The sequence below is a fragment of the Lissotriton vulgaris genome, chromosome 11 (genome assembly GCF_964263255.1).
Source record: "Lissotriton vulgaris chromosome 11, aLisVul1.2, whole genome shotgun sequence".
NCBI lineage: Eukaryota > Metazoa > Chordata > Amphibia > Caudata > Salamandridae > Lissotriton > Lissotriton vulgaris.
Genome location: NC_141699.1, coordinates 197,736,906 through 197,764,849, shown reverse-complemented (window position 1 = coordinate 197,764,849; position 27,944 = coordinate 197,736,906). Strand labels below are relative to the sequence as shown.

General features: G+C 47.2%; 1 protein-coding gene across 2 annotated transcripts in view; it reads right to left on the bottom strand.

The window, feature by feature from the left end:
• ACACB (acetyl-CoA carboxylase beta) overlaps positions 1-27,944 on the bottom strand; it is a 1,895,698-nt gene that overhangs the window by 1,190,828 nt on the left and 676,926 nt on the right. For both annotated transcript variants that reach the window (XM_086943101.1, XM_086943102.1), the window contains one exon: positions 8,352-8,489. In XM_086943101.1, coding sequence (XP_086799227.1) covers positions 8,352-8,489 — 138 coding nt within the window. The remainder of the gene's footprint in view (positions 1-8,351; positions 8,490-27,944) is intronic.

The window sequence follows — 27,944 nt, the reverse complement described above, 5'->3', positions numbered from 1 at the left end:
CCTTATGGTGATTGGTTGTAAGTCAACCTTAGACCAGCTATCCTAGTAGCGTGGATACGAGCAGTCTTTGGGCTAAACTCTAGAGGGCGTGTTAAGCCAGCTGTTATACCATCACATACCCCTTGAACACCAAGTGAAATGACACCACACAAGTGTTATGAAAATAAACAGTGTATTTATTAGAATCACAACAGCCCTGTACTCTTTATGAGGACAGGGTACTAAGCACACAACAAAACTCTTAGGAAAATACTTCAAGTGCACAATCAATATAAGTGCCCGAGGGCACGGAGAGTTTAGTGGTCTCGGGCGGACCCGATAAGGCAAGTCGGAAGCTGTAGGGACTCGGGACCCTTAAATAAGGAGGCTATGCGGGCACCGAAATGCCGAAGTTACCTAGCCCAAGGGCTGCGGCTGCACAAGTCTTTACAGACGTCGCGAGTCCTCGCTGACCAGCCAGGAGCCGGAAGGAAGGAGTTGCTGGCCGGCGACCAGTGGAAATAGTTCGTAGAGATCCAAGCCTGGATCAGAGATGGATGACACCTGAAAGCAGAGGGGACCAAGTTCGTACAACTAGCCAGTAGTCAGAGGGTACCAGGAGGGCACCGGATGATCGTCACCTCGACTAGGTGAGTGGGCGACGCTAGGCTCTGCAGTCTCACGGACCAGGAGGCGTTGTCGGCGACCAGGATGGAGGTGCGAGCTGTCCCACGAAGGTTGGTGCTGTCGGCGTCGCTGGGCCCAGGGTTGGGGCAACAAGCCTTGGCAAATTCAGGGCCACGTGGTGGACCTAAAATGGCGTCTTGAGTGGACCAGGAGGGTCCGAGGTGCTCCTCTCTCAGAAGGGAGCAAAGCCGGTCTGGAGCAACCAGACCAACAGCGTTGGTTGTCGGGCGTCGTCAAGAAGGTCACAAGCCAGCGGCTAGTGACCAGACAACATGCTGAACAGCAAAGAACAGAAGGGCCCCACGCAGATCGTGGAGATGCTGGGAGGCTGCACTTCGGTGCTGGAGCTGCTCAGGGTCGGGGCTTCTCGGACCCCAGAGCACTCACCAGAGGATCCCTCGGTGGTCGTGCTGGTTTAAGAAATCGTGCAGGTTTTGAAGATGGCCGGTCCCTCGAGGTCTCGTCGCACCCACAGATCTCAGCTGAGCTGACGATGTGAGTAGAGGTCAGAGGTGCCAGGGAAGCCGGTTCTCGTCGAGCTGGGCAGTCGGATTCCTGAGGAAGGACTTGCAGCAAACCGCAGAGTTCTTAGATGGTGCCTGCGGATGCAGGGTGACTACTCCTTAGCCACAAGGGAGAAATCTTGAGAAGAGTCGAGAGTTCCTTTCGTAGAAAGTATTCTTGATTCAAAGATGATCTAATTTGGAAGGGTCCCCGCTCCTGCCTTTATCCTAAAGAAAGGGGTGGGTACGTGACAAGTCCTGCCCTAGGGGTGGGACCAGGAAGGGGGTAGTTACACCCCTCTCCCATGCCGGACTTTCCCCAGGTCAGGGGCAGGTGTGCCCCTGGAACTGGTTCCAGCCGGCAGATGCGTAGTGAGCACCGGGGTGCCACTCCGCAGTCACCTTCCTGTAAAGCCCTGCCTACCCAGGATACACAAAACCCTGTCTGGGATGGTGCGAGCACCGCCCCGGACAGGAAACCCTTTGTCCAAGCTCTCCTCGCTGGAAGGACTCCCAGCAGCAGGAGGTCAGACTCGTGTCTGTGGTGGCAGCGTCCATTTTGTGGAGCTGAGGCTTCAGTTAACTTTAACCGGGGTTCACAGTTACATACATGTCATGTCCCTTCTAGAAGGGTGGAATGCTAACCCCGTCGCCAGCATTGGTGAGGGGTCAATATCCCGATTCGTATGACACCTTACTCGACATGTCTTGATAGCGCTATACCGAAGTTACCAATATGGTACGCGTTATCATGGAACAGCCATTGGGTCTTGGTTCCGCAAGCTGGAACCGGGCTCGGCTCGTGCCAGAGCCCAATTCACACGATTCCACGCACTCTGCCTTCAGGATTGTCAAGGCCTGACATAGGAGTGGCTGATAGGAATTCGGGTGTCCATTTGAGGGTTAGATATAGGTATACTATATCTAAAGCAAAGGGCGAGTACGCTCCGTTGCCCCAGCTGTCGCGCAGCCAGTTGTGTCAGATTTAGATGGCCATCCAGGGGTGGCATAATACATGCTTCAGCCCCTGGTAGGCCCTGGGTACACCGATGCCCTGAGTTACAGGGTCTGACAAGGTGGCCCAGTTCCAATTGGGTAATGCACCTAAGGTACACATCAATTTAGCGAGAGAACAGCTAGGCTGTGGGTCTGATTGGCAGGCCCACAGCCCGAGAAAGTCGTAAACCAGTGAAACAAAAGCAAAAAATCGGGGTGATCATAGGATTGCAGACCCTACTCTCCTACACACTCCTCCTCCCGGCAACGTCTAACACTCAATGCATGGACAAAGGCCACAAGACGCATGGGTTGGGATAAGAAGCCCACACGACAGACACCGCTGTGGCACTGCCAATGGTTGGCGGAACTTAACAAACTGCGAGGTTTCTAAAGGTGGGACGATATTGGCATCACCACTATAGGAGATGTGATAGCCAAAGGGGAGCTAAAATCTTTTCAAGTCCTTAAATCAGAGTTCGGTTTACATAGTACACAGCAGTTAAAATACATCCAATTACGGCACGCATGGCGAGCCCAAAACATCACACTCACAGATGTCCAAGAATATGCACCATTAGAGGGGCAGCTCCTCCAAGAGCAGATACCGGGAAAGGCAGTCTCCCTAACATATAAAACATTAACTAATCATATGCTGGGGGGACCTGGCAAAACTCAGAGGCACGTGGGAGGCAGAGGTGGGAGAGATGGAAGACCTGGATTGGGAAATAGTGTTGATGCATCCCCGGGAGGTGGCAATCAAATCAAGACTACGACTCATTCAATTTAATGTACTCCATAGGACCTACTATGACAGACTACATCTTAGCAAAATGGGGAAAGTAGAAGACTCATGATGCCTTAGATGTCACCAGGGGGAGGGGGACTTTTATCATACTATATGGACGTGTGGCACAATACAAACATATTGGACACAGGTATTCAAGGAATTAGAGGAGGTCTTAGAGGTTTCGATCCCGCAGGATCCCAAGCTGGCACTGCTAGGCATGACTAACGAGGTAGACCTGACTCGCCCGCTTCTTACAGTCCTTGCACTGGTTGTAGCAAAAAGGGACATCGCAAAACATTGGGGAGCGCCGGAACCACCGGAACTGGAGGAGTGGAGGAGAGGATTAGACTATATATGGCAGCCGAGAGGGTTACTTATAAGGCAAGGGGGTGCCCCAAAAAATTCCGGAGAGTTTGGTCCAAGTGGCGACACTATCATGGGCTGGATGGGGGGTTTGAGGGGGGGTCTTGTAGGTTGGGTATAAGTCAGGGCACGGGGACAAACGTGCCATCACTAAGATGGATAAGACGAGACAAACTGAACGCGCAGAGTGCCATGAGGTACCGGAAATCTATGGCTCTGAACTGTGAAATACACTACTGGCACTGAGGGGGATGAGGGGGGGAATTAGAAGTGTAACTGCTGCTATTTTGTGTATGTATTGTTGAAGGTATGAAAAATGTGTTTACTGGTTCATTGGGGGTTGGGAGGGGTTAAAAAAAGAAAAAAGCAGATGCTCGGAATGCTCATTGGACGCTCACATTTGTGTACGAGTTTGTATATACAGCGCTCTAATTATACTCCCCGCCCAACCTCCGGGGTGTGGGCTAAATGGCCGTGTGTCCTTCTACCGACGGTGAGATGCGCTAATATTGGTAAATAACTGGAATAACTGATTGATTGCTGGTAGCTTCCTGTGAATCTGCAATAAAAATAATAATTAAAAAAAAAGAATGGAGATTTTGACATCTGAGTAAAAAATGTAGAAGGCAGGATTAGGAAAAAGAGTAGCAAGGGAAAGAAAGGTAACTGGGAGAATGCCCTTCTTTCTGGGGAAGAACATGTTTAAAAAAAACATGGTAAACAGCTAGATGAAAGATTATTTAATCTGGCTGAAAGTACTTGAACAGGAGTGAATGTGAAGAAGCCAGGGGCATCTCCTAGATAGGAAATGTGTTTAATAGCCAAAGTAGTGCAGTCAGAACATCCTATTATATTTGAGCTAAACTTGCAGATGAGGGAGATGGTGGTCTTGTTGTAACTGGTGCTCCTCATTGAGACACTAGATGCCACCTCCAGTGTATTTATTAAAATACAAACAGAAAATAAGATGTATACTTTCTAACGCTTGGTGATCAGAATAATGGTAATGAAACTTTCCAAAAATGTCAAATTCATACTATGAAATTCTCATTGTACAAGTTCATGACATTTAAGACAACAGCCAACACATGTTTCGCAAAAGTTCAAATCCGCTTTCTCAGGGCTCTTTCTCTCAATTTGGAAAAGTTACTCTTTCTATCTATTTATCACATATTGTGTTCCAAATTAAAAATATCAATGTATCTTGTTAGGACGGTTTATTCTGTTTTATTTATTCGTGAAGTGTTTTTCTTGCCCAGCATTTAGTAGAATACCTCTTTCTTCCCAATGCATGCGCCAGATTTACCTCACTTGGTGCTTACTGTCTGTGCATATTGTCTTCCAAATAGAAGCAGTCTCTACTGTATCATACCTGTAATATAGCATGAGTTCCTCCCGACCTGCAGCATGCCAGCTGTTTGGTGGTTTACCCCACTACTTACTAGTATGCATTGTAGCTTGCTGACTGTGCAGTCGTACATGACCTGTGTGGCTACCCAAGGCCATCTCATCCTACTGCCTGTGTAAGTGCATTCTTGCCTGTCCTTGATGTGCCTCTTTCCTTTCCATAGCTTAACCCAGAGTCAATTAAAGCTGTCTCTAGGCCAGACTTAAATAAGAAACACACATGTGCATGTGGTGTTGGAAGCCTGTCCACGTTTCTACCGAGCCCATAGCTTTTTCTGATATCCTTGCATGGCCCCAGCTCGAAACCCTCACAGTGCGTACTGAATGAGAACAGCGTGCCCTTTCCACGTCTGATAATGAGCTCTTTGATGGTGTGATGAACATGGAGGATTTTCCTTGCTTGGCACAAATGTGTGCATAGGGCGTGCGATTACTCTCCGTAGTCCCCTCTAGGTTCTTTTGAGATTCAAAAGGCTGCGCACATGCGATGCACATGTAAAGCACATGCCTTTCACAAAGTGTCTAACAAGTTGTCACACAAGTGAATTGTCACATAAGTGGCGTACCCTTGAGGACAACCTATGCTTCACATTCACAGTTAAGCTAAATGGTTGGTGGGGTCTGTAACTATTTGCTGCTGATATAATAGAAGCGGGATATGTCAATTATTAACTCCTCAAAGTAAATGGACGTACAGATCTGCTAATCTGCTTCACATAACATTCAGAATACTTGAAAAGAACTTTAAAGAATATGCATCTGTAAACTCTCTCCTATGTTAAACATTCAAAATGATACTGGGACTTCATGGGGAGATGCTCTTCAAAGATGGTGAGCTGTAGAACTAGTCTTCCACAGGCCCCCCTTGTGAAGTGTTTTTTAGATATAAAAGTCCTTCTAAATGTCCATGTATTTTGAGTAGATCCACCAGATGGAAGATATAAACACCAAGGACATACTGCCAGGACAGGTCCCCAGCAGGATTTTCTTTCACACACTCCAGGCTGTTTGCATCTCAATAGCTGAAGGTGCTTCTTCTGAATTTGCATTATAAAGGATTCCGTCCTTGTAGTATCTCGTCCCTCCCAGCCACTTACAAGTATTTCTTATCTCTTTCAAGCAGCGCTTTCCCAACCTTGCTAGGCTCCTGTAAAAACTATGTTATGTTTAGAAGCCAATTACATGTATGCTGAGTCACCGTGAGTGACATGGCCGACCAGATGGCACCCTGCTAAGCCCCTTCCTTGATTGGCCTTCTGGTAGGAGCCCACAGCTGCCTATGCATGGCCGCACCATGCCCTTGTGGAGGCACAAGGAACATCAGCAGGAGCGACAACGGCGACCTGCATCTGAAATCTGGATGGGACCGAGATGATCATCAGTCAGTCACCGGTGTATTCAACTGTGTAGCCTTTGACCGTGTCATGTAAGTGCATGTAACTTGCATGATCGAGGTAACTATTAGCAGCAATACTACGTGTCTCTCGGAAATCTTTCAAGTGCTCACCGTCCTTTTTCCCCAGCACCCCCACTCCCCTCACCAAGGGGCGGCAATCGGAGGGGTAGCCCCGGGCGCCACAAGCTCTAGCTACTCCCCTGGGTACCCCCCTTCATTTACATGCACAAAGCAGTATGCACCGTGCGGTGCCTGCCGCTTTGTGCATGTAAATGGAAAGCATTCATTTTTAACCTTGCGGCGGGTGCTGCTTCAAGCAGCACCCGCCGCAAGGTTAAAGATACGGGAGGTGAACGCCAGGGTGGCGGTCACATCCTAATTGGTATGGAGGAACCGCAGCTGCCCCTGCGGACGGTCCCTCCACCTCGGGGGTGGCGAACAGACGCAGGTCCGTCCGCCATCCTAATAGGCCTCATAGTTTGCATTTTGAAAGACAGAGCAGTGAAATCTGTTCTCACTTTTAAAATCCAACAGCAGATTGCATTTCCATATACAAATTAGCATCTACCCATGCAAAAAAGCAATACTGGCTCCCGAAGAATGCAAAAGTTAATCACACAATATTGCTAAAGAAAACAGCAAGTGTGCTCGACTTCTCAATATACTACCTTATCCTACGTAATGTTATTTTCAATCACATTCTGATAACCAATAAGAATCATGCTTTTAAAAAACAGAAACATGCACCCTAGTTTTCTTTGTAGAATGTTGACAAACAACCAACCATTTCTTTTCTGTTTTAATGTCACTTTTCCCATAAACTCTCTTTGTCTATTCTAACATATGCCAAAGGCAGAAATGGAACTACTCCAATCTATTTTGTCCACAGATTGAGAAAGCTAGGAAAAAATGTGAATAAATCTATTTCTACTTTTCTCCGAGACTGTAGAATGATGTCCATATACCACAAAAATCTGTGTTTCAATATGCTTGGCATCTATAGGAGAGATGCTGTACATTTTACAGATGAAGGGAACAGAGTCTTCCTCATGAACTTTAGACTCTGCAACAGTATTTACTTGTAAGTACTAAAATATCTCAATAAACACAAAAGGGCTCTTTTTAGAGCCACCCAACATCTATACACATAAGCTTGATGTATATCTCAAAAATACATGCTTCTTTTTTTTCACCGGCGAAATGCGCGTTTCCTACGCGCATCCCAATAATATCTTACTTTTTTTGCCCTAAGGGTCCTTATGTGACCCTCTGAGCAAGCCTAGGGGGTCAGGGTGTGTCTACCCTGCCCCCTTTTCACATTTTGCACACATATTTCACTGACTTTTGAATGTTTACAACCGCTTGACAGCCAATTAGAATTTAACGCGTCATCGGGACGGTGCGCCTCTCCTACGAGTCCAATCCTCGCACAATCCGCAGATCCACCGCGCCCATAGATGTATAAATGACTTTAACCGTAATTTTCAAAGAAACTATTGAACAGATTGACAACAGATAAGCAAAAGGCACAAGTCGGAAGTGAGGACTACCTCTCTGCCAAATTTGGGGGAATTCTGTTCAGCCGTTCGGGCTCTAGCCGTGGTTAAAGGTCCTATGGGAAACTGCATGGGGAAAACACGTTTTGGGACCCCCTTTTTTTCTCGCCCCCGCTTCACCGATCACCCCCAAGCTTTCAGGTAAGGAGTGGAATTGAGCTGGCCAAAAGTTTGGAAGATTTCAAGAAGATTCATCAATCGACGCCAAAGTTATTCCAAATAAAATATTGCGGTTTTCCTATGGATAATAGGTCCTAACTATAACTACCTATATATATATACACACACACAGAAGTGTGAGAGAGAGAGAGAGAGAGAGAGAGAGAGAGAGAGAGAGAGAGAGAGAGAGAGAGAGAGAGAGAGAGAGAGAGAGAGAGAGAGAGAGAGAGAGAGAGAGAGAGAGAGAGAGAGAGAGAGAGAGAGAGAGAGAGAGAGAGAGAGAGAGAGAGAGAGAGAGAGAGAGAGAGAGAGAGAGAGAGGGGGGGGGGGCAGGGGGGGAGGGAAGGGAAGGGAAACTTGATAAAGGCTACACTATCATGTTAAATAGGTTGCATAGCATTGTTAAATCAAAGTTCCACACCCACAACATCCTTTTATGTCTTCTGAAAGGCCACATCAGTTGCATAACCTGGGTTTACTGACACATGGGTGCAATAAGTAATTTATTTTCCTACCTTGTGAAATCCTCAAACTTATCAAAGGCAACCATTGCACCCATTCTTTGGCATAGGGGAGAGAAGCCATTGTCCATGAAAAGTTCACTGCTTTGACGGTTTAACTCTAGGTGGGTTGCACTGATTGGCAGAGACATTCTGAATGAGGAATGGAAAGGGTATTAATAAACACATTTATTTACCTGTATTTAAATTTATTCTTTTCAAAAACAAATGTTTATTTTGGGTAAACAACCCTATAAAACCAATAACACACAGAGTTATATACAAAGACTTCCAAAAGCATGAAGTATGAATTAATAATAAAGCATGAAAAAAGTTAAGTAAAGAAAACGAGCCACAAAAAACATAATTAAAAACATTGTTACTTACATGCAGTAATGTACTATCTAGTGATTACTCTATCTAACTGAAGATTCTTCCCCTTTTGAATATTCTCCAGGTGCCAGAGTGGATCCGGAAAGTTTCACAGCAGTGCTCCTGTGTTCCGCCATGTAGTGGTGCTGTGCATCTCTGCTCAGCGTTGTACTTGTTCCGCCTCGGAAGTGACAGACACGAGTCAAATATAAGCCCACAACTCCAACATCAGTTTATTAATTGATTATTTCCACGCCCTCTGACGCAGAACATAAAACAGTTGAAGGGACCAATGTACAGATCTCTAATGAGGAACCTATTTAGAAGGCAAAAATAAACAGCTCCATAGAAAGGAGAGGTGGGAGAGAAGTGAAAAATATGTGGTTTAAGACAGTACCCACCAGATCATTAGAGCAATACCAAAGGTAAGTAAGTTGCTCTTTTGATGGATACTTCAGAATATGCTGGACCCGATTTTTTCCAATTTTGCAGGAGCGAGGGTGGAATCTCCCATGTCTCTGATCTGGTCTGACCATTACGCCATACATTTTTAGATCTTCCAATCCACTCCAATACCTATTGCAAGTGGAAGTAGGCAGAGGTAGTCACAAACATTGAGGAAGGTAACCCCTGCTGCTTTTACGGATGCTCTAGCTGCAAATCATCCAAGTGTGAGTGACAGTGTAGAAGCAGCTAACTTACAATTGGAGAATTGGATTACTGTACGCTCAATATTATTGCATCAATGATTAAATGTACAGCTAAACGCCTTAAACCCTCAGCTGAATGGTTCAACGCCACAAATCAAGCGTACTTGCTTGTGCAATACTGATACGCGTTTTTGAGGGAGAATGTTCCTATCTGTGTAGAGGGAAATATCGAAGGCTGTGCTGTAATCCACGAAGCTGATCATCAAAGAGAGAGGTAGGGAGAGTCGAGAACACTTTTAGTCCCCAAGCTTTATTAGAAAATAACAACAAAAGAGTGTTCCTGTTCAAGATAGATGGAGATATGCACAGAGCACAAGGAACCAACAAAGCCCATTTGGTTTGTTATGAAAGCCCTCACTCACCGACCTGGTCGGTGACTTGCTTCATCATCGGGCCCCACCGGGTGTGACCGAGTGTCACCCCAGTGTGCTGCGACGCCAGAATTACTGCGGAGCTGGTCTTGTTAGGATGAGAGGGCTATGTGATAAGTTACGTGAATATTGTGAAGTGGTGAGTTAAAATTGCCTTGTATGTATCAAAAATCCTTTTAATAAGTGATCATCAAGGACATGGTTAAAAATGTGATGGTAAGCAAGGCCAACTAATTGGATGGTCTGCTACCACTAACATTAGGTGAAAGTGTGAATGGTCAACATGTTTCAGCCGGTATGGTATAATTAACCTGGCATTCGTCAGGACCTAGAGTGTAAACCCCGGCGGTATGGGCACGCTAAGGCCCACCCAACCAAAGGACTTGAAAGTAAAAATATGTCTGTGAAGTGCAAAAACGAGGGGGCTTCACCAGCCAAAAGGCGGGACGCACACAGCCTCAGGTCTCTAATTATTAGAGACAAAAATTAAAAACACTTCACACTGGATGAATTTGCACCCCATAGACCGCGGGAGGAAGGGGACAGAGCTTTTGGCACATCGCCCACAACGCCAGTCTCCCGTTGATACACCTGATCAGCCCTCAGAACCGGGTCGTACAAGCTAGCCGCCAGTTCTTCGCTGATCATGATGTAATCAATTCTTGAGATGTCCCTGAAGGTAGGAGGGGGATCCCATGTGTTCGAGTAAGCTTTCTTCAGTGCGTAGGTTGAGGTCAGGTTGTAGTTGCTGACGAAGTTGATCAAGGGCGCTGCCCTGCCAGAACTCAGGGGAGGGGATTTGTTAGTGTCCAGATCCTTCAGATTGAAATCCCCCACTAGGATAACCTGGTGGGATTTATATTTGCACAGGAGATCTTTTAATTTCCCCAGAAGCCCCTCCAACTTCTGTTTTGTGGTAAACAGGGCCGGGATTATATAACAGTTAATTATTAGAAGAGGTATAGCATGTGAATTCATATTCAGGCCTTTGATTTGTAGAGCTTGCAGTCCTGTTGTGTTTAAGTTGATAGTTTTAGCTTCAAGAGCACTATCATGCTTTATAAAAACTGATAGGCCGCCAGCTGGTCGGCCGAATAAATTCTTTTTTATGGCTGGAATAAAGTGTTCGTAGTGCCCTTCCAATGAGGTGCTGGCCAAGGCCCAGGTCTCTTGGAGGCGAAGTATGTCGGCAGTTTCCAGAAATTGCCTCAAGTTTTCATTGCCACTGATTTTGCTTACTCCTGCTATATTCCAAGAGATTAAATTTTATTTCTCTTTGTGAACTGGTCTTCCCCTTATTCCTGACCCTGCCGGCCTAGTTTCTCTAATGTTAGGAATGCTGGTTCCCCCTGTTTATCCTTCCTAGTTGATTAAGGGCATGGGGGTCTTCACTGATGACCCGGTGGTTGTTTTTGCAGGAAATCCTGATCCCCGTTGGGACCTTGTGGGCTATCTGAGTTTTGCCCGAGGCGCCTGAGCCGTTTGTCCCGTGGAGAATTCACCACGGGGCCTTTGCTCTGTTGACTGGTGCCAGGACTTGAGGATATTTTGGATTAGACATCGCCTGAAGTTCACTGCCCCATTCAGCGAGTTAAATAGCGTTGTTTACGATGGCTTGTTGTATTTTTGTTTGCTTTAATCTCACCACTGTTGAGTCACCCTGTGTGTCCCCCTTTGTACTCAGGAATTTCACCCATTCTATGTCACCCATTTGTATTTGATCTAGGGAATCCAGATGTTTGAAGAGGCGGAGTATGTTGCTCCTGTTCAAGATGTCGTGCTGTCCTGTGCTTTGATACCTGGGAGTGAGAATTATCTCTTGGACTAATGTTGGTGAGCCTGGGATAGGAGCCACTATTCCCCTATATGGGGAGGGCTCTACCTGGCCCAGTCCTGAGTTGTGGCTTACACGTTTACTTGTTATATGTCCTGCTTGGGACCAGTTGATGTAGCCTTGATTGGCCCTAGCTTCGACCGGTTGCATTGCTGTTATGGCTATCGCTGTCTGGGGACTTGCTTCGTGCGGTGGCTGACTTATTGTGACTGAAGCCACATGTCTGTTGAGGTGGTCTAAATTTACAAAGGATTCTGTCCTTGCTGCTGGTTTATGGTCCTTCACTGCTGTGGTGCTCGGAGGCCTTGATTGGCTTTGCTCTTCTGCCTGGGGAAGAGTGTCATGGGCCGCCTTTTTACCCCAGTTTTCAGCTATGAAAATTGGATAGAGCTGGGGAGAGTTGGTGATCCCTTCCAGGGGCTGGGGGATGCTCTCCCTCAACTGCGATTGCCTCCCTCTTATCTTTATTTTGTTCAGTTGTTTCCTTAGCTTCTTTTTTGCTCGCCTTGGTAAAGTGGAGTCTTGTGCGTTGGTTGTACAGGAGGTGTGTTCCTGCGGATCAACAGCCATGATATCGCACCCCCCGCCCTGTCCTTTTATTGTACTTAATGTCTCTTTGGCCTTTCCTGGGCTGCCCATTATGCCGCGCAACACTGAATCTGAGTCCACTTGGGATCCCACTGGCTTTTTTGCCTCCGGGTGTTTCCAGTTGGTCAGCTCTGAGTCATCAGTGCTGGATGTAATTGATGTCTCCCAACGTCCTTTGGCTATCTCAAATATGTCCATTAGCATCTCGAGGAGCGAGGCCCATTTCTCCATAAGGGTTGAGCAGCAGCAGGTATAGTCCCCCCGGTTGGCAGTTGAATACTGATGAACTCTGTTGTTCAATTTGTCCACCCTGGTGCCTATATTGACTAGACGGGCTGCGATAGCTTGTAGGAGGTCTATTTGGACTTCCATTTTGGATGACTGCCACAGAAGGGCTTTGTTGGTGGAAGAATTTATCCCGATTAAGGTAGATCCCTCCAAATCCGCATCTATGCTGGCGTTCCTAAGGTTGTGATCAGCTTTTGAATTAGTGCCCAGTGAGGATGTTGGTGGCAGCAGCAGATTAGGTGTTAAATCAAGGGTTCTTTCAATCTTCTGCCCCAGATTGTGGAGAAATGATGCTGTCAAGTCTCCTCCCACCGGGGAATTTGGCCCCTCGGCCACTGAGTATGGCCACGTGGTTGTGCAGTTTAGTTCGGGGTCCATACTCTGGCAATCGGGACCATGATCACTGACTTAATGGATTTGTGGTTTTATCAGAAACTTGCGTGCATCCCTGGTTAGAGCCTGTTCATTTAACTTGGTGGGGGTGGCAAATTGCCTCGTGAGCGGTCTTTGGTGAAGAATTGCACTTGACATTGTGTCTTTAAACTGTGTTGAGTCTGGGAGGGTGCAGGCTCCCTTCTATTCCTTGAACACCTTACTAGGGGGGTTGGCCCTCCCCGCATTTTTGGTTGTACTCCGGAGTTGCTCTACCCGTCCCCTTGGGACTAGGACTGTTGGCTGGCGGCACTCAGGCCGTGAGGTGAATTACCGATGGATGTCTCATGGGTTGCTTCGTAGTCCGGGTTCAAAGTGTCCTTCTTCCTGAGGAAATACATTATCGAGCCCTTTTGTACTGCGTCCAGCAGTAATTCCTTTCTGTTGTCTGTAAGAGATTTACTCCTTGTAACCCTTGTGGTCCCATTTTTTGAGGAGTGGGCTTCGGGAGTTTCGTCTGGGGTCGTGTGCACTTGCCCTTTTCGCTTGGGGCCCATTGCTGGTGGAAGCACTGGGGGGGGCTCCTCTTGTAATTTGATCCAAATTATTCCCCAGCCCCACTTACCGGGAGCCCCCCGCTGGCAGTAAAGGGCGAGTACTCTTATTGTCCTTCCGTCTGTGCTGAGTCACTTACAGAAGATTGCTAAACGGGCTAAAACAGTTGCAGGGTCTTAACGTCCTATCGAGTCTGTTGCACGGGTCTATTGCTTGGCGCTGACATCCCCCTGTTGACAGATAACTGCAAGATGCAAGAGGATAGGTGGGCACAGGTGAGCTCTATAGGGGGTTGTAGCAGTTAGGCAGTTAGGAAGCTGGGATGGTCATGTGCCCTTCTGCGCCAGATGCTGGAGAAGATAGGTGAAGATAGGCGACCCTGAAGCCACAAGCCAAAAACAGATATTCGCCCCTCCGCTCCCTCCGCTCAACTCACGTCCTCCTGCTCCGCTCAGCGGTCGCGGCTTTCGTGGTCAGAGCGCAACCAGTAAATGGGAGAAGAACAGTACTGGCCTGTCCGGTAACCGTGCACGTGCTCCTCTGGCTATTCACTTAGCGGTTAGATTCAGACAAGACTGGGAAGCTGAAAACAGTTCAGAGTCCAGAGCGTTACTAAAGCGTTTTTATATTTATGCAATTATTGTTACAGATTCAAATCAGTGTGTTGGTTGAGTTGAAACCCTCGCAAAATCTCCTTAGCAGAACAGATCTGGATTGCAACTCGCCGGTTTCCGGGTTGAGGTCTGTGGATCGCGGTTTCCTGACCTCCCGGCCTCCTACTGCTCGCTCCGCTTCACCGCCCCTCAGCCTCCGCCTCTGCCTCGGCTCATGCGTACTCTCCGGGCGCCTGCAAAAACTGGGCCGGATTCAGCAGTTGGGCACTCGGAGCTTCAACACCCAGAGTGGAGCAGGGTGAAGCAGGGCGCTGCGAAGCAGCGGTACAGAGGTGCGTGGCGGTGGCGGCAGTGCTTAGTCTACAGGGGCACTGCGTCGAGAGCCAAACTTTCAGGTGAGCTGCGGAGGGTTTACGGGAGTTGCAGGAGTTTCAGGATTCACTCCCTCTTCTCGATATCGAGCTGTACCGGCTGCACTGAGGTGAACTGAAGGGATGGCCAGGGCACCCGCAGGACCGGGGGGGGGGGGGGCGGCAAGCCGAGGGCAGTTAATCACGTAGTAGAGCTCTCTCCTGAAGCTCACCGCTGCTCTGCTCCGCTCGCTGCTCTGCTCGTGGTCTGGAGTAGTGTTTAGTGAAATTATGCTGTGATGCTCATGCTGCAGCCTGAAAAATGTCAAGGACTGGAACACCACGTTACAACGCTATGGCGGCAATCTTAGCAATGGAAGAATAAGCTTGTAAACATTCAGGAGGATGTTTCTTGGCCAGACCATAGCAAATGTTGATGCAGAGGGCGACCCACCGCGAGATAGCCTTCTTCAGCACTGCATGATCTTTCTTTGAACCAACATACCCATGAAGAATTAGTTGCTCACCCAGAACGTTTTAGTGCAGTCAAGGTAGAACTACAATGCTCTCTTTGGGTCCCAACAGTGAAGTAGCTCCTACTCTTTAGAGGGGTGCGGAGGAGCATTGAAAGAGGGCAAGGTGACTGATTGCCCCACATGGAATGGTGTTACAAATTTCGGTAAGAAAGAGGCCCTAGTGCGAAGCACCAACTTATCAGGGAAGATGGTCATGTACGGAGGCTTGGATGATAGAGCCTGGAATTTGCTCACCCTCCTGGCAGAAGGCATTGCCATTAAAAAGGCTGTTTTGATGGAAAGCAGCTGGTGGGGCAGTTAAGCAGAGGTTACTACGGAGCGCACATCAGGAAGTTGAGAGCTAAATGAAGGTCCCACTGATGCATGATCAATGGGGCAGGTGAGAACATATGTACAAGCCCTTCAAGAAATCTGTTTTCAATAGGGTATTTAAATAAAGAGGGTTGTTGATGCAGCCTCAAGAAGGTAGTTGATGAAGCCTCAAGAAGGCAGGTCGAAAGGTACCCTTTAAGAATGCCCAGAGCAAATAAAACATTCAACCCAAGTTAATAGATCTGGGTTAAGTCAGTCCATTGGTCTTTTTGCTCACCATGCCACCACAGTTTAAACCCTACCATATGCAAATCAGTCTTGACCCTGTGCCTCATGGGAATAGTCCAGCCCAAACTGTCAAGCGAGATCCTCTCTGGACCAGAAACCAGCATCCTGGGACCGGTTTCGGGGTATCAACCCTCGTCAGCCAGGCTAGCTTTAATAAAAATGACATAGTGAGCCTGGGACCCATGTCTGGGCATACCCTGTGCACTTAGGGCAAGAAAGCAAAAGACACACAGATAATGGATGGAATGCAGAGCAAATCATACATTCACCCCCAGTGAATAGATCTGGGTTACATCCATTGTTCTTTTGCTGACCATGCCACTCCGGTTTAGACCCAGCCATATGCAAATCCGTCTTTACCCTGTGCCTCATGGGAACAGTCCAGCCCGAACTGCAAAGCCAGGTCCTCCCTGGACAGGAAACAAGAATCCTGGGATCGAGTTTGGGGCATCACGCCTCATCAGCCAGGCTAGCTTTAATCCAGTGGCACAGTGAGCCCGGGACCCACGTCTGGGCATACCCGGCGCACTTAGGGCGAGAAAGCTAAATACACACAGATGATGGACAGAATGCAGGGCAAATCAAATATTCACCCAAGTCAATAGATCTGGGTTAAATCCATCATTCTTTTGCTTACCATGCCACCCCCGTTTAGACCAAGCTATATGCAAATCAGTCTTGACCCTGTGCCTCATGGCAACAGTCCAGCCTGAACTGCCAAGTTAGGTCCTCCCTGGACCAGAAACAAGCATCATGGGACCAGTTCCGGGGAACCCCCTATCATCTGCCAGGCTAGCCCAGTTTGTTGTAGTACCACATGGCAGTGTTGTTGTCCGTGAACACCTGAACCAGGTTTCCCTTGATGGAAGGGTGAAAAGCTTTCAATGTAAAGCGAATAGCTTGGAGCTCAGCGCTCCAGCAAGTTGATGTGGAGTCCATATTCTGCCAGAGACCAGAGTTCTCTGATCTCCACCTCTCCCAGACTGCTGATCCATCCCAGAAGTGACACATGGGTTACTACTGTGTGATCTGGTTGGGGAAGGGAGATGGGTCTCCCTCTAACCCAATCGCGGTTGTTAAGCCACCACTGCAGATCCTGTGCAGTTCCTTCGGAGATCTGGACCATGTCGGAGAGATTCCCCTAATGGATGAGACACGGTGTGATGATTCATGCAGGAACAAGCGGCCTTCATTCTTAGGAGGACGACGTACTTTGTAACCCTTCCATGGAGCTCTAATCCGAACGCCAGATTTTGGAACACTCCGATGCATGAATAAGATCATGAATATAATTATGCATGGAAATTATGTGCGGATGCACCATACATGCAACACTTCATTGATGCACCGCGTTATTGATGCTTCTTTTGCTTGTTGTTGGGGACTTGATGAGATGCTCTATTTATTGAATGAGCACAGAAGAAGCAAATATCCCGCGAAACACGTGTTGGCTACTTCAGAGTTATGGTTACTTGTTGATGCTGCATTTATTTGTTTGTTATTGACACGATAGGTTGGTTATCAAATAATTGATGTACGATTCATCTAAATTATGGTTTTTGGGTGAAAATGGATACAGCCTGAAAATGAAACATACTATTTGATATCTCTCATATGTACATGATGTTCATTTGCTGAAATAAGTAAATATAACTATATCAGACTAATCAACTTTGTGTTTGACTTTTTCACACTTTAAATGTTGCTCCTTCACTCCCCACAATCTCTTTTTGTATAAGTAACAGGATGGCATAGGCCTGATGGTCAACCTGGAGGATTGTCAGTTGGATGAGGTGAGCTGCGACTCCGGGAGAAAATGTCAAAACCTGCCTGCCAAGGTGTGGTTGGTGCCGCCAAGAACAAGCTAATATGGCTTGGAGACTGATGCCACAGGGGAAGGAGACTGGAAATTCGCATTGTCTACCTGATCCCTGTTCCCGGCTGAGGTGACTGCTGTGAGGGCTGAGGGGCACCAGGTGCAGCCTATATGGCAAGCCTCTGGAGTGGCCACATACGTACTGAAACTGAGGAACTGCCTGTCAAAAGGCCTAAAGAGCGCAATGTGGACTAGCTTTCCTTGAAGCACGACAGGGCAAAATAAACTTTGCACCAAAAATCCAGGATCCATCAAAAGACATATGAAGGACACCTGCCTATCTTCAGAAATGGCTGTAGCTCTCATCAACCTATAATGCTATAGCACCATACTAATGCCGGACGTACACCCCAAATAGTCAGCGGTATCCAAGTCAGCTTGAATTATATATTTTGTCACATCCTGAATGGTTTGAGCTAAAGAGGCCCTGAACTTTTCATGGATCACTGGCAAGATCTCATTGACCGCGTCTCAGAGTGCACCCGTACAACAGCTTCGTAGATAACTGGTACTGAAAGATCAAGGCTAGGCTGGCTGGAGAGAACCTCAGTTTCCCAAACACCTTAATTATTTTTGACCTCCTGTCTGGGAGAGGTTGAAGGATCATGGGGAAAGTATTAGTATTCACCTTGCTGATTAAAGTTCGGACCACCAAATAATCAAGCTTTGGATACTGCCTAAGAATATCAGTCCCAGTAGGTTCTGACTTATGACCCTTGCATCTGTCAGTTCACTGCTGAGCAAGGATTAGACCAAGTGCCCAAAATGGTGTCTCCTCGAGCTTCATTGAAAAGTAAGAATGACTCAGAAGAAGGTGGCCGAGGCAGAAGAACTTTGGGAAGCAGATTTGTTTTAACAAAACTGGACCTCAGAAGCACATCTGATAACTAAGGCAAAGGAAGTACTCTATTCCGTTGACGGCCCAAGAGGAAAAATCAACCCAGTATCAGTGGAAGTATCAAGTCCACTGATCTTCTGTAAATCCCCATAGAGAGACTGACATCATCATAATGTGGGGGTTAATCATTCCCATCATCTCCATTGTAATCTCCAACAAGTGGAAAATGTGTCAGTCTGAACCAAAAAGTAGGTCGAGAAACGGAAGGTGATGGCACTATGGAACTGGTAGTGTTTTGTCTGAGTCAGATTGAAAGGCAGTCAGGTACGCTGGATTGAAGTCACAGTAGGATCTTGGTTGGGGGATTGGCAGATTTGGCTCAGTGTCAGACAAATGAGTTGGCAGGGGATCCATCTCAAGTACCGGTAATGACGAAGAAGGATCGGCATAGGTTTAAGAACTGGAAAGAAGTCAGCACTGCGTCGGTAAGGAATCTGAGACCGGTTCCAGCGGCTCAAGCGTCATCAAAGACAGATCTATAGGTGATAACAAGTCTATAAATTCTCAGATTCTTGGGGCCCAAAAGCATAATAGAGGGAGCCGAAAGAGTGCCAAAAATACACACTGTGGCTTCCTTAAAGGACTAGACGTGAGGCAGTCTAGCCGATGGAGAGATGAACACTGGGCACATCTGGATTAACTGTGGGATTGGTTCTCAGTCTGAGATCTGGAGCAAGATCTAGTAGCACCTTAAAGCCCATGTGAATTCTCCTTAGGTAGGATGGGGTCAAGTCCCATTTCACCTTCTTGTGCTTAGTCTTGGATTTGGACTTTGACTTACAGGAAGACTTCAATTAAGAAGTACACCTGTTGCAGGATAAGCCTCGGAAGTGGGATCAGGTCAGTGTCTTCAACGTGTAGCAGCACTTACTTTCATTCAAATAACTTTATTTCGGCTATTGCAGCCATAAAAGCAAATTATAAATTTAGAACAACAATTTAAAATGCTAGATAAAAATACAAGATCATAGGAAGCATTAGGAGATAACATATATTAATAATAGTACCACTACAATGTTGGGAAATAGAAAATCGTCATTATGGGAATTTCATGAATTAAAACATACATAAAAATATCATTTAAGTTAAAAAAGTTCTTAAAAAATCTAAAAGCCCATGGTCGAGCTACTAGCCTGCCGTTGTCACTCTCTTAAATTTACCTCTAATACCAACCTACTGGCCTGGTAGTTACAGAATTACTCAATATAACGGGCAGAAAAAGGAATAAAAGTTACTTGTAGTCTAGTCAGACTTTAACAAATTCCTTCGTATTGACCACATAGCACAAAGAAATTTCGAAATTGCAACAACATAAGCTGGGTTAGTATCAGATCTTAAAATCCTAAACAATTCGCGATAGTAACTAATAACCAGATTTCTACAAAGTTGGATAACCCATTTAAGCCTAGCCCGTTTGTATGCCATGCAGAAGAACATTACATGAACTATTTTTTCTTCCTCCACATGGCATCCTGGGCATAGGCGATGGGTAGCACTCACCCACTTATTTGTTATCGCATGTAGCGGGAGTGTCCCATACCTAAATTGCAAGAATAATTTCTTTGCTTGTAACGATTGAATAGAGTCCAATGCCCACTCAAATTCATAGTATGACTTAAAATCCAGGAACCCAAATGTTAAACTTGTGGGGTTGGCTGACTGCAGAATGGTGATCAAGTTATACTCTTTCAGAGCAGTTGCCAAGGTTTTTTTAGAAATGGCTGGGCAGGATTCTTCTGGACTAGTCCAAAGGTCCTCCCTTCCAATTGCACGGAAAGAGTGCCTTACAAAGGATAGCCAGGGTATGCTACCAGCCCCCAGTGTTGTCATTACCACTTTTAATTCCTCCCTATAACAGCCCAACTCGGGAGTACTTCACAGTCATCGCCAATAGAGCAACGGACGCGAGGAGATGAGGTCCGCTATTGGGGCGATATTCCAGTCCATCCTTAGTGGTACTAATGGGGTATTTTTTGGAAGGGTCAGAATTTGTTTAATAAAATTGTTTTCAGTTAGCGTGAGAGCATTTGATGAGCAATGCCCCCAGAGTTCTGCCCCATAAAGGGATGCTGACCTAGCTTGCATTTTGTACATTTCAAGCGGTGGGCTTACAACCTTTAAAACATAACTCTTCTGGGCTTTTAAAATTCCCCCCAGCAGCCTGGGCTAGCTTTAAATTAGCCTTATTGATTTGAGGGCTGTGATCTTGTGGGTATAGCGGGCCCAAATAACAAGCTTGGAGGCCGGATGTAGTGTTCAATGTCTGTATACTTTTATTTCAGTCAGTACAGACGAAATATCAGGATAGGCTGATGAAACAATATTTTAGGCTCCAATAGATCGGGTCTCTGGTCTTCTTCCAGTGAAGGTTCCGGGACGCTGTATCTCTGTGGGGTTATCCTGGCGTTGTCCTCGGAGGTCTTAGGGGAAAAGGAAACAAGAAAGGAGCCGTTAGTCACCGAACTCTGAGGGTGGTTTTACCGTCACCGTAACCTGGGAGGTGAGGGACTGAGAAGCGAGCGTGGGGAAGGTAGGGTATGGGAAGTCAGTCTGGGAGGATAAGAGTATAGAGTTCGGGAGGGTGATTGTGAGGGATAGTAGGGGGGAAAGGATATTTATATATATACACAACGGTACGGAATACGGGGAGTGGAAACCAAAAGAGCGCTATAAAGTATTTGATAGTGCTTATACAGAGGCCCTGGTGACACTAAGTTATGTACAACGCACCTTATGTGCTTTGAATGGCTATTCAAGGGATTTGCAATACTCACATGCTCCGCCGCAACTCTACAGTGAGTTGCGGCCGCTCCCCAGCCACCTCCTGCGGACTCCACCTGTCCTCACTCCACACGTCCTCCTCTTCTCTGGTCACCGTCTCTGGTTCCGCTTCAGTCCGAGCTTCCTGCCACGAGTTCGCTGCTCCGACCCTGTTCCTCTCTCCACATCCGTCTTTTCCGGGATCCGGGATTAGGGAGGTACTTCCGGGGTCAACCGGATGTTCTTCCCGTGGGTCTTTGTCCGGGATTGGTTCCTGGAAGAAAGGACAGAGGGGTGGAGTTCTGGGTGTTAGGGACGCTTCCTGATCCTTGTTCGAGGAAGGGCGCCGATCGGCGGGTTGCTGACACAGACAGGTAGGTGAGGTCGCTGGATCACATCCCCTTCCCCTAGCTGTATTCCCTGTACGGGTCGGGGAGGAGGGGTATCTGGAAAGGAAATCCGCGTTTCCTTGTTCTGTCCCCTTCCTGTGTACGGTTTTGAACCTATAGGGCTGCAAGGCCAAAAACCATCGGAGGACCCGGTCGTTGTGTCCTTTGTTCCGGGCCATCCATTCTAATGGTGCATGGTCAGTATACAATGTGAAGTCTCGACCTTCTAAGTAATAGCGCAAGCTTTCGATAGCCCATTTGATGGCGAGAGCCTCCTTTTCAATGACTGAATAGTTCCTTTCTCTGGGGAACAACTTCCTACTCAAGTATAGAATGGGCATTTCTTCCCCATTTCTATCTAGTTGGGAAAGAACGGCCCCTAAACCCTGGTCTGAGGCATCTGTTTGAAGCACAAACGGTTGAGAATAGTCAGGGCTAGCCAGGACTGGTTTGGATGTTAGAGACAGTTTGAGGCCTCTGAAGGTCTGCCAGAGTTGGGGTGTCGGGTTTTTCACTGTGTCGTCTGGTTTGGCTGCCTTTTTTAGGAGATCAGTGAGTAGGGCAGCCATTTAGAAGAAGTTGGGGATAAATCTACGGTAGTATGCAAAAAACGCCCGGAGGTCTTTTCGGGTTTAGGGAAAAGGAATGGACTGAATGGCTGTAATCTTGTTATCTTGTGGGCGAATGACACCCTCACCTAGAAGGAAACCGAGGAATTTCACGGTTTGGCGGCTAGGGTGCTCTTGGAGGGGTTGATAGTGAAATCAAAGGAACCCAAGGAATAGACAACCCGCTGTAAGTGTTCTAAGTGTTGTGCCCAGGTGTCACTGTAGATAATATCATCCAGGTAAGCTCCAGCGTATGGGGCATGAGGTCTTAGGACCAGGTTCATAGCCCTCTGAAAAGTTGCTGGAGCCCCATGGAGTCCAAAGGGCAGAACCGTGAATTGAAAGAATCCCTCAAGGGTGGAAAAAGCTGTTTTCTTTTTATCCTGGTCTTTTAAGGGTATTTGCCAGTAGCCTTTGCATAAGTCGAGCGTGGTGATATATTTGTCTCTCCCTATCCTTTCAATCATCTCGTCTACGCGAGGGAGGGGGTAGGTGTCAAAGTTCGGGACTTTTTTCACTTCGCGGAAGTCAAAACAAAATCGTATCGAGCCGTCGGGTTTCAGGACTAACACTATGGGGGAGTTCCAATTACTTATGGATGGCTCAATGATTCCCATGCCTAACATCTGTTCTATTTCTTGTCTGATGATGGACCTACGGGCCTCAGGGACCCGGTAGGGTCTGAGGCGTACGGTCTTCCCTGGAACGGTTTGTATGGCATGCTCGATTATAGTGGTACGACCGGGTTGGGTGGAGAAGACATGTTGAAGGGGTAGGAGGACGATCCGGAGGTCTTGTTTTTGAGGTTCTGTTAACTCGGGGTCCAGACAAGGATCAAAAGGAAGGGTTGGTTTGGGGAGTGCCACTGACAGGACGGGTCGGGGACCTTCCCATTTCTTAAGGTGATTTACATGATAGATTTGGGTGGTCCCACGGGCAGGGTCTAACTCTAGTTCATAAGTAACTGGTGTTGCATGTTGGAGAATGGGGTAGGGTCCCTGCCACTGACATAACAGTTTTTGATCGGAGGACGGCATCATTACGAGTACCAGGTCTCCTACCACGAAACTTCTGGTTTTGGTGCCTTTATCGTATTGGCGTTTTTGGGAGGCTTGGGCATTTTTCCATGTTTTGTCTGACTATGTCATGAATTTGACCCAAATGGGTCTTGAGGTTCTCAATATACTCCGGGAGGGGCCGAGCCCATTCGGGTTCGGCTTCCCAGGCCTCTTGAGCCATATCTAGAAGGGTCCTGGGCGGGTGTCCATAAAGGAGTTCATAGGGGGAATACCCTGTGCTGCTCTGTACCTTACACCGTATAGCGAACAGTGCTAACGGTAACATCTCTTCCCACCTCCTGGACTCCAGAGCCAATAGCTTTTTTAGGGTTGTTTTGATGGTGGCGTTATAACGCTCTACCAACCCATCTGTCTGCGGGTGGTAAGTGGAGGTCCGGATTTGCTTAATTCCCAGCTGCCCACAAAGCGGTCTCATGGGGACGGAAACAAAGGGGGTGCCTTGATCTGTTAAGATCTCTCTCGGGAACCCCACTCTTGTAAAGATCGCGATCATGGCTTTGGCTAGGTTTTGGGAGGTGGGCTGTCTCAGGGGTACGGCCTCGGGGAAGCGGGTGACATAGTCCACAAGGACTAAGGCGTACCGACAACCGCTTCGGGAAGGCAGGGGTCCTATGATGTCCATTCCGACTCTGCTAAACGGTACGTCGATGATGGGCAGGGGATGAAGGGGAACTTTTGGGGGATGATACCTACTATTTCTCTGGCAAACCGGGCACTCCCGGCAATATGCTCGTATTTGCTAATGAACTCCTGGCCAATAGAATTTGTCCAAAATGGCCTGTCCTGTTTTTTCATCGCTAAAATGAGCCCCCAACATGTGGCTATGTGCGTGAAACAGGATCTTCTCACGAAAGGGACCTGGGACTAATAACTGGGGTGGCTGTTGTGGACTGCCGTTTCTGTATAATAAAACGTTCTTCTGAAAAAAGTAAGGACCTACTTGTAAAGGGTCTTCATTGTCCAAGGCCTTTCCCCAGGCCTCATATAGGACAGGGTCTTCTCTTTGGGAGGTGCGGAATTCCCTGTCTGTCTTCCATGAGTGCTCTTCGATTCGGACAGGGCATGCGGTGACATAGTTTCTTTTCTCCTTCCGTTTCTGGCTTCGGGTTTTTCGTTGTTTCCGGCAGATCCCACTTCTGACACCACCTGTGATCTTGTGAGTATGGCGGGCCGGAATAACAAGCTTGGAGGCCGGATGTAGTGTGCAATGTCTGTATACTTTTATTTTAGTCAGTACAGACGAAATATCAGGATAGGCTGATGAAACAATATTTTAGGCTCCAATGGATCGGGTGTCTGGTCTTCTTCCTGTGAAGGTTCCGGGACGCCGTATCTCCGTGGGGTTATCCTGGCGTTGTCCTCGGAGGTCGTAGGGGAAAAGGAAACAAGAAAGGAGCTGTTAGTCCGACAGGACTCTGAGGGTGGTTTTACCGTCACCATAACCCGGGAGGTGAGGGACTGAAAAGTGAGCGTGGGCAAGGTAGGGTATGGGAAGTCAGTCTGGGAGGATAAGAGTATAGAGTTCGGAAGGGTGTTTGTGAGGGATAGGGGGGGGAGGATATTTATATATATATTCACACAACGGTACGGAATACGGGGAGTGGAAACCAAAAGAGTGCTATACAGTATTTTATAGTGTTTATACAGAGGCCCTGGTGACACTAAGTTATGTACAACGCACCTAATATGCGATACTCACAGGCTCCGCCGCAACTCTCCAGTGAGTTGCGGCTGCTCCCCAGACACCTCCTGCGGACTCCACCAGTCCTCACTCCACACGTCCTCCTCTTCTCTGGTCACCGTCTCTGGTTCCGTTTCAGTCCGAGCCTCCTGCCACGAGTTCGCAGCTCCGACCCTGTTCCTCTCTCTGCGTCCGTCTTTTCTGGGTCCGGGATCCGGGATTAGGGAGGTACTTTCGGGGTCAACCGGATGTTCTTCCGGTGGGTCTTTGTCCAGGATTGGTTCCTGGAAGAAAGGACAGAAGGGTGGAGTTCTGGGTGATAGGGACGCTTCCTGATCCTTGTTCGAGGAAGGGCGCCGCTCGTTGGGTTGCCGACTCAGACAGGTAGGGGAGGTCGCCGGATCACAAGGGCCCCATCCCATTTTATCGTTCAAGGAGAAGCCCAAATAATCAAATATGGGAACCCTCTGGAGGGATTTATCCTCCCATCATCAGGTGGGGACAGTTAATGGAATTGGCATTAAAAACCATATATTTGGTTTTATTGATGTTTACCACAAGTTTCCTCTTTTTGCAGAACTAGCTAAATTCCTTTAGCACCCGCTGCATACCCATAGATGATTTCAAAAGCAACAGGTTGTCATCCGCAAATATTAATGCGGGGAATGTGCGGGATGCCAGTTTTGGGGAGTCTATATTCTTGATGGCAAGTAAATCTTCGATTAACCCATTGAGGAAGAGGGAGAAAAGGGTCGGCGCAAGCACACAACCCTGTCTCACCCCCCTGCCCACAGGAAACGGGGCTGTCAGTTACCCCTTCTTGCCATACCTTATTCTAGCAAATGTACCTTCGTGGAGACGTTTAAGCTGAAAGCAAAGATATGGTGGTGCCCCCATGGCCAGCAAAATACTCCATAGCTGGTCTCGGTCCACCATATCAAATGCTGATTTCAAGTCCACGAAAGTTAGGTACAGGCTCGAACCTTCCAGAACTACATGCTTCTAGTGGATCAGCTGGAGCCTAAACAACTGATCCACAGTAGAAATTTCAGCCCTGAAATCTGCTTGCAACGGGGTAAGGACGTCGTGGTCTTGAATCCATTCCTGTACTCTTTCCAATAACACCCTTGCAAAAAAAATTGTGATACACCAATGAGGCTAATTGACCTATAGTTGGCCGGTTCAATGGGGGACCCTTTTTTGTAGATTGGGATAATCTCTGCCCCAGCCCACGTGGAAGGAGCTGGAAGGCCATGGAGAATTGCATTAAAGAGTGATTGGAGATAAGGAGCCCCTACTACCTGTTCATTTTTGTACAGGTCTCCGGGAATTCTATCTAAACCTGGCGCTTTATTCAATTGTAGCTTAGCTAAGGCTGATTCGACCTCAGCCAGAGTACAAGGTGGTATATACCATAAAGGGTCAGAAATGAGATAGGACACCACAGGCTCACTCGATTCAATAGGCAAACTGGAGTATAACTCCTTAAAATGTAAGCGCCAGGCCTCCTCACCAATATTTGGTACAGTGGTAGTCTTGTCCTCAATTTTTCCAGTATGGATCAAATTCCAAAAGGCTCTAACGTCTTTTGAATCCAGGGCAATCTTAATGGCCTGCCATCTGTGTTTCCCATTCTGATTTTGCTTTTAAAAGAATTTCCTAAAAAGCAGCCCTGGCTTCCCTAATTACTGAGCTGTCGCCCCCCTTGAGGGATACTAGCAGGGTTCGCTTTGCTTCCCTGCACTTCTGCTAAACCAGGGATTTTTATCACTACAGTGATTACCCTTGGGAATCCTACTACTATGGAAAAAATCTGCCAGGGTTGTAACCATTTCCTGGTGGATTTTTCCCAAGTCAACTCATTGTCCTGAATTAGCATGACTACCAGATGCAAGGCTTACCTTTTCTAGGAGGGGGATAATACTATTATACATTTTTGACATTATTTCTGGGGATTGATTTATTGTGGCCCAGCAAATACGTCTCCCTCCCTCAACCACTGCAAGGTTGTTTCTGGGGGTATTTACAAGACCTTGATCAATTTCGGTCATACAAAAATCTAGCAATAGGACCAAAGGATTATGGTCACTTTCAATTTGTGGATCAACACTAAAATCTGCCACTTTATGCCAAATTTCGACGCTGGTTAAAAAATAATCGATTACTGATACCTGGCCTGATCTCTCAAAAGTGGGATGGCCTGGATTGTCTCACGGAAATCGTCCAATACAGGCCCTCAAAGAGAAAGTAAGGGTAAGGGAGGTCATTTGAAGGACAAGTGGGAGTTGCGATCTCCTTTGTGGCGGTCGGCGGTTGAGCACAGGTGCGAGCGCTTGTGCCCAGTGTCTCTGGGACTTGCAGCCCCGTACAGGCTGGCGTTTCTCTGCTCCCAATGCGGCTCCTCAAGGTAAGTGACTAATTTCAATGGTGAACGATGTACAGCTTCGCTTCCCAGTCCTGGCTCATCTTCAGAATCATGACGTCATACTCATCACACAACTTTTTGTCATGTTCCAAGTCCAAATGCTAAAGGCACACCCCTGCAGGTTCATCACTGATTTTCAACAGTCATGGTTTGAACCCTGTGGTTTTGGCTGGGGACATTGTTACCTTGTACCATGGTATTTTAAAGACTCCTCAAACATGAAGAAAAAGAGAGCAGAGCTCCTGATAAGTGTTCACAGGTGCGTAAATAAAAGAACTGAAGTCTGCACCAAAAGGTTGCACATATATGTGGCTATGTTCTCTAACTTCTGGGGAGGAATGAAGTGAATGCTGAGAAACAGAGCACCACTAGAGGCACACATGAGCACTGCTATGCAACCTGAATCCGGTCTTGTGAGTGGGCTAAAGTTAAGGGATCAACAGTTGGAAGTATTTATCAGAAACTTCTCTCCCTAATCACAGCTCTGAACTCCATGAAAGGGCTGGGTTTGGGACGTGAATGTTAAGTCCTTGAGGGATCTTTGAGGACAAATCTGTCTCTGTGCATGTTTGGTACTGACAGCCTCTTGATGCAACTTTCAATGAAGCCCAGCAGTGGCAGAGGGTAAATAACTTGAATATTACTCCCATCTCATCCCACACGGCTATTTCTCACAATGGACACTGTTCAGGACCACACACA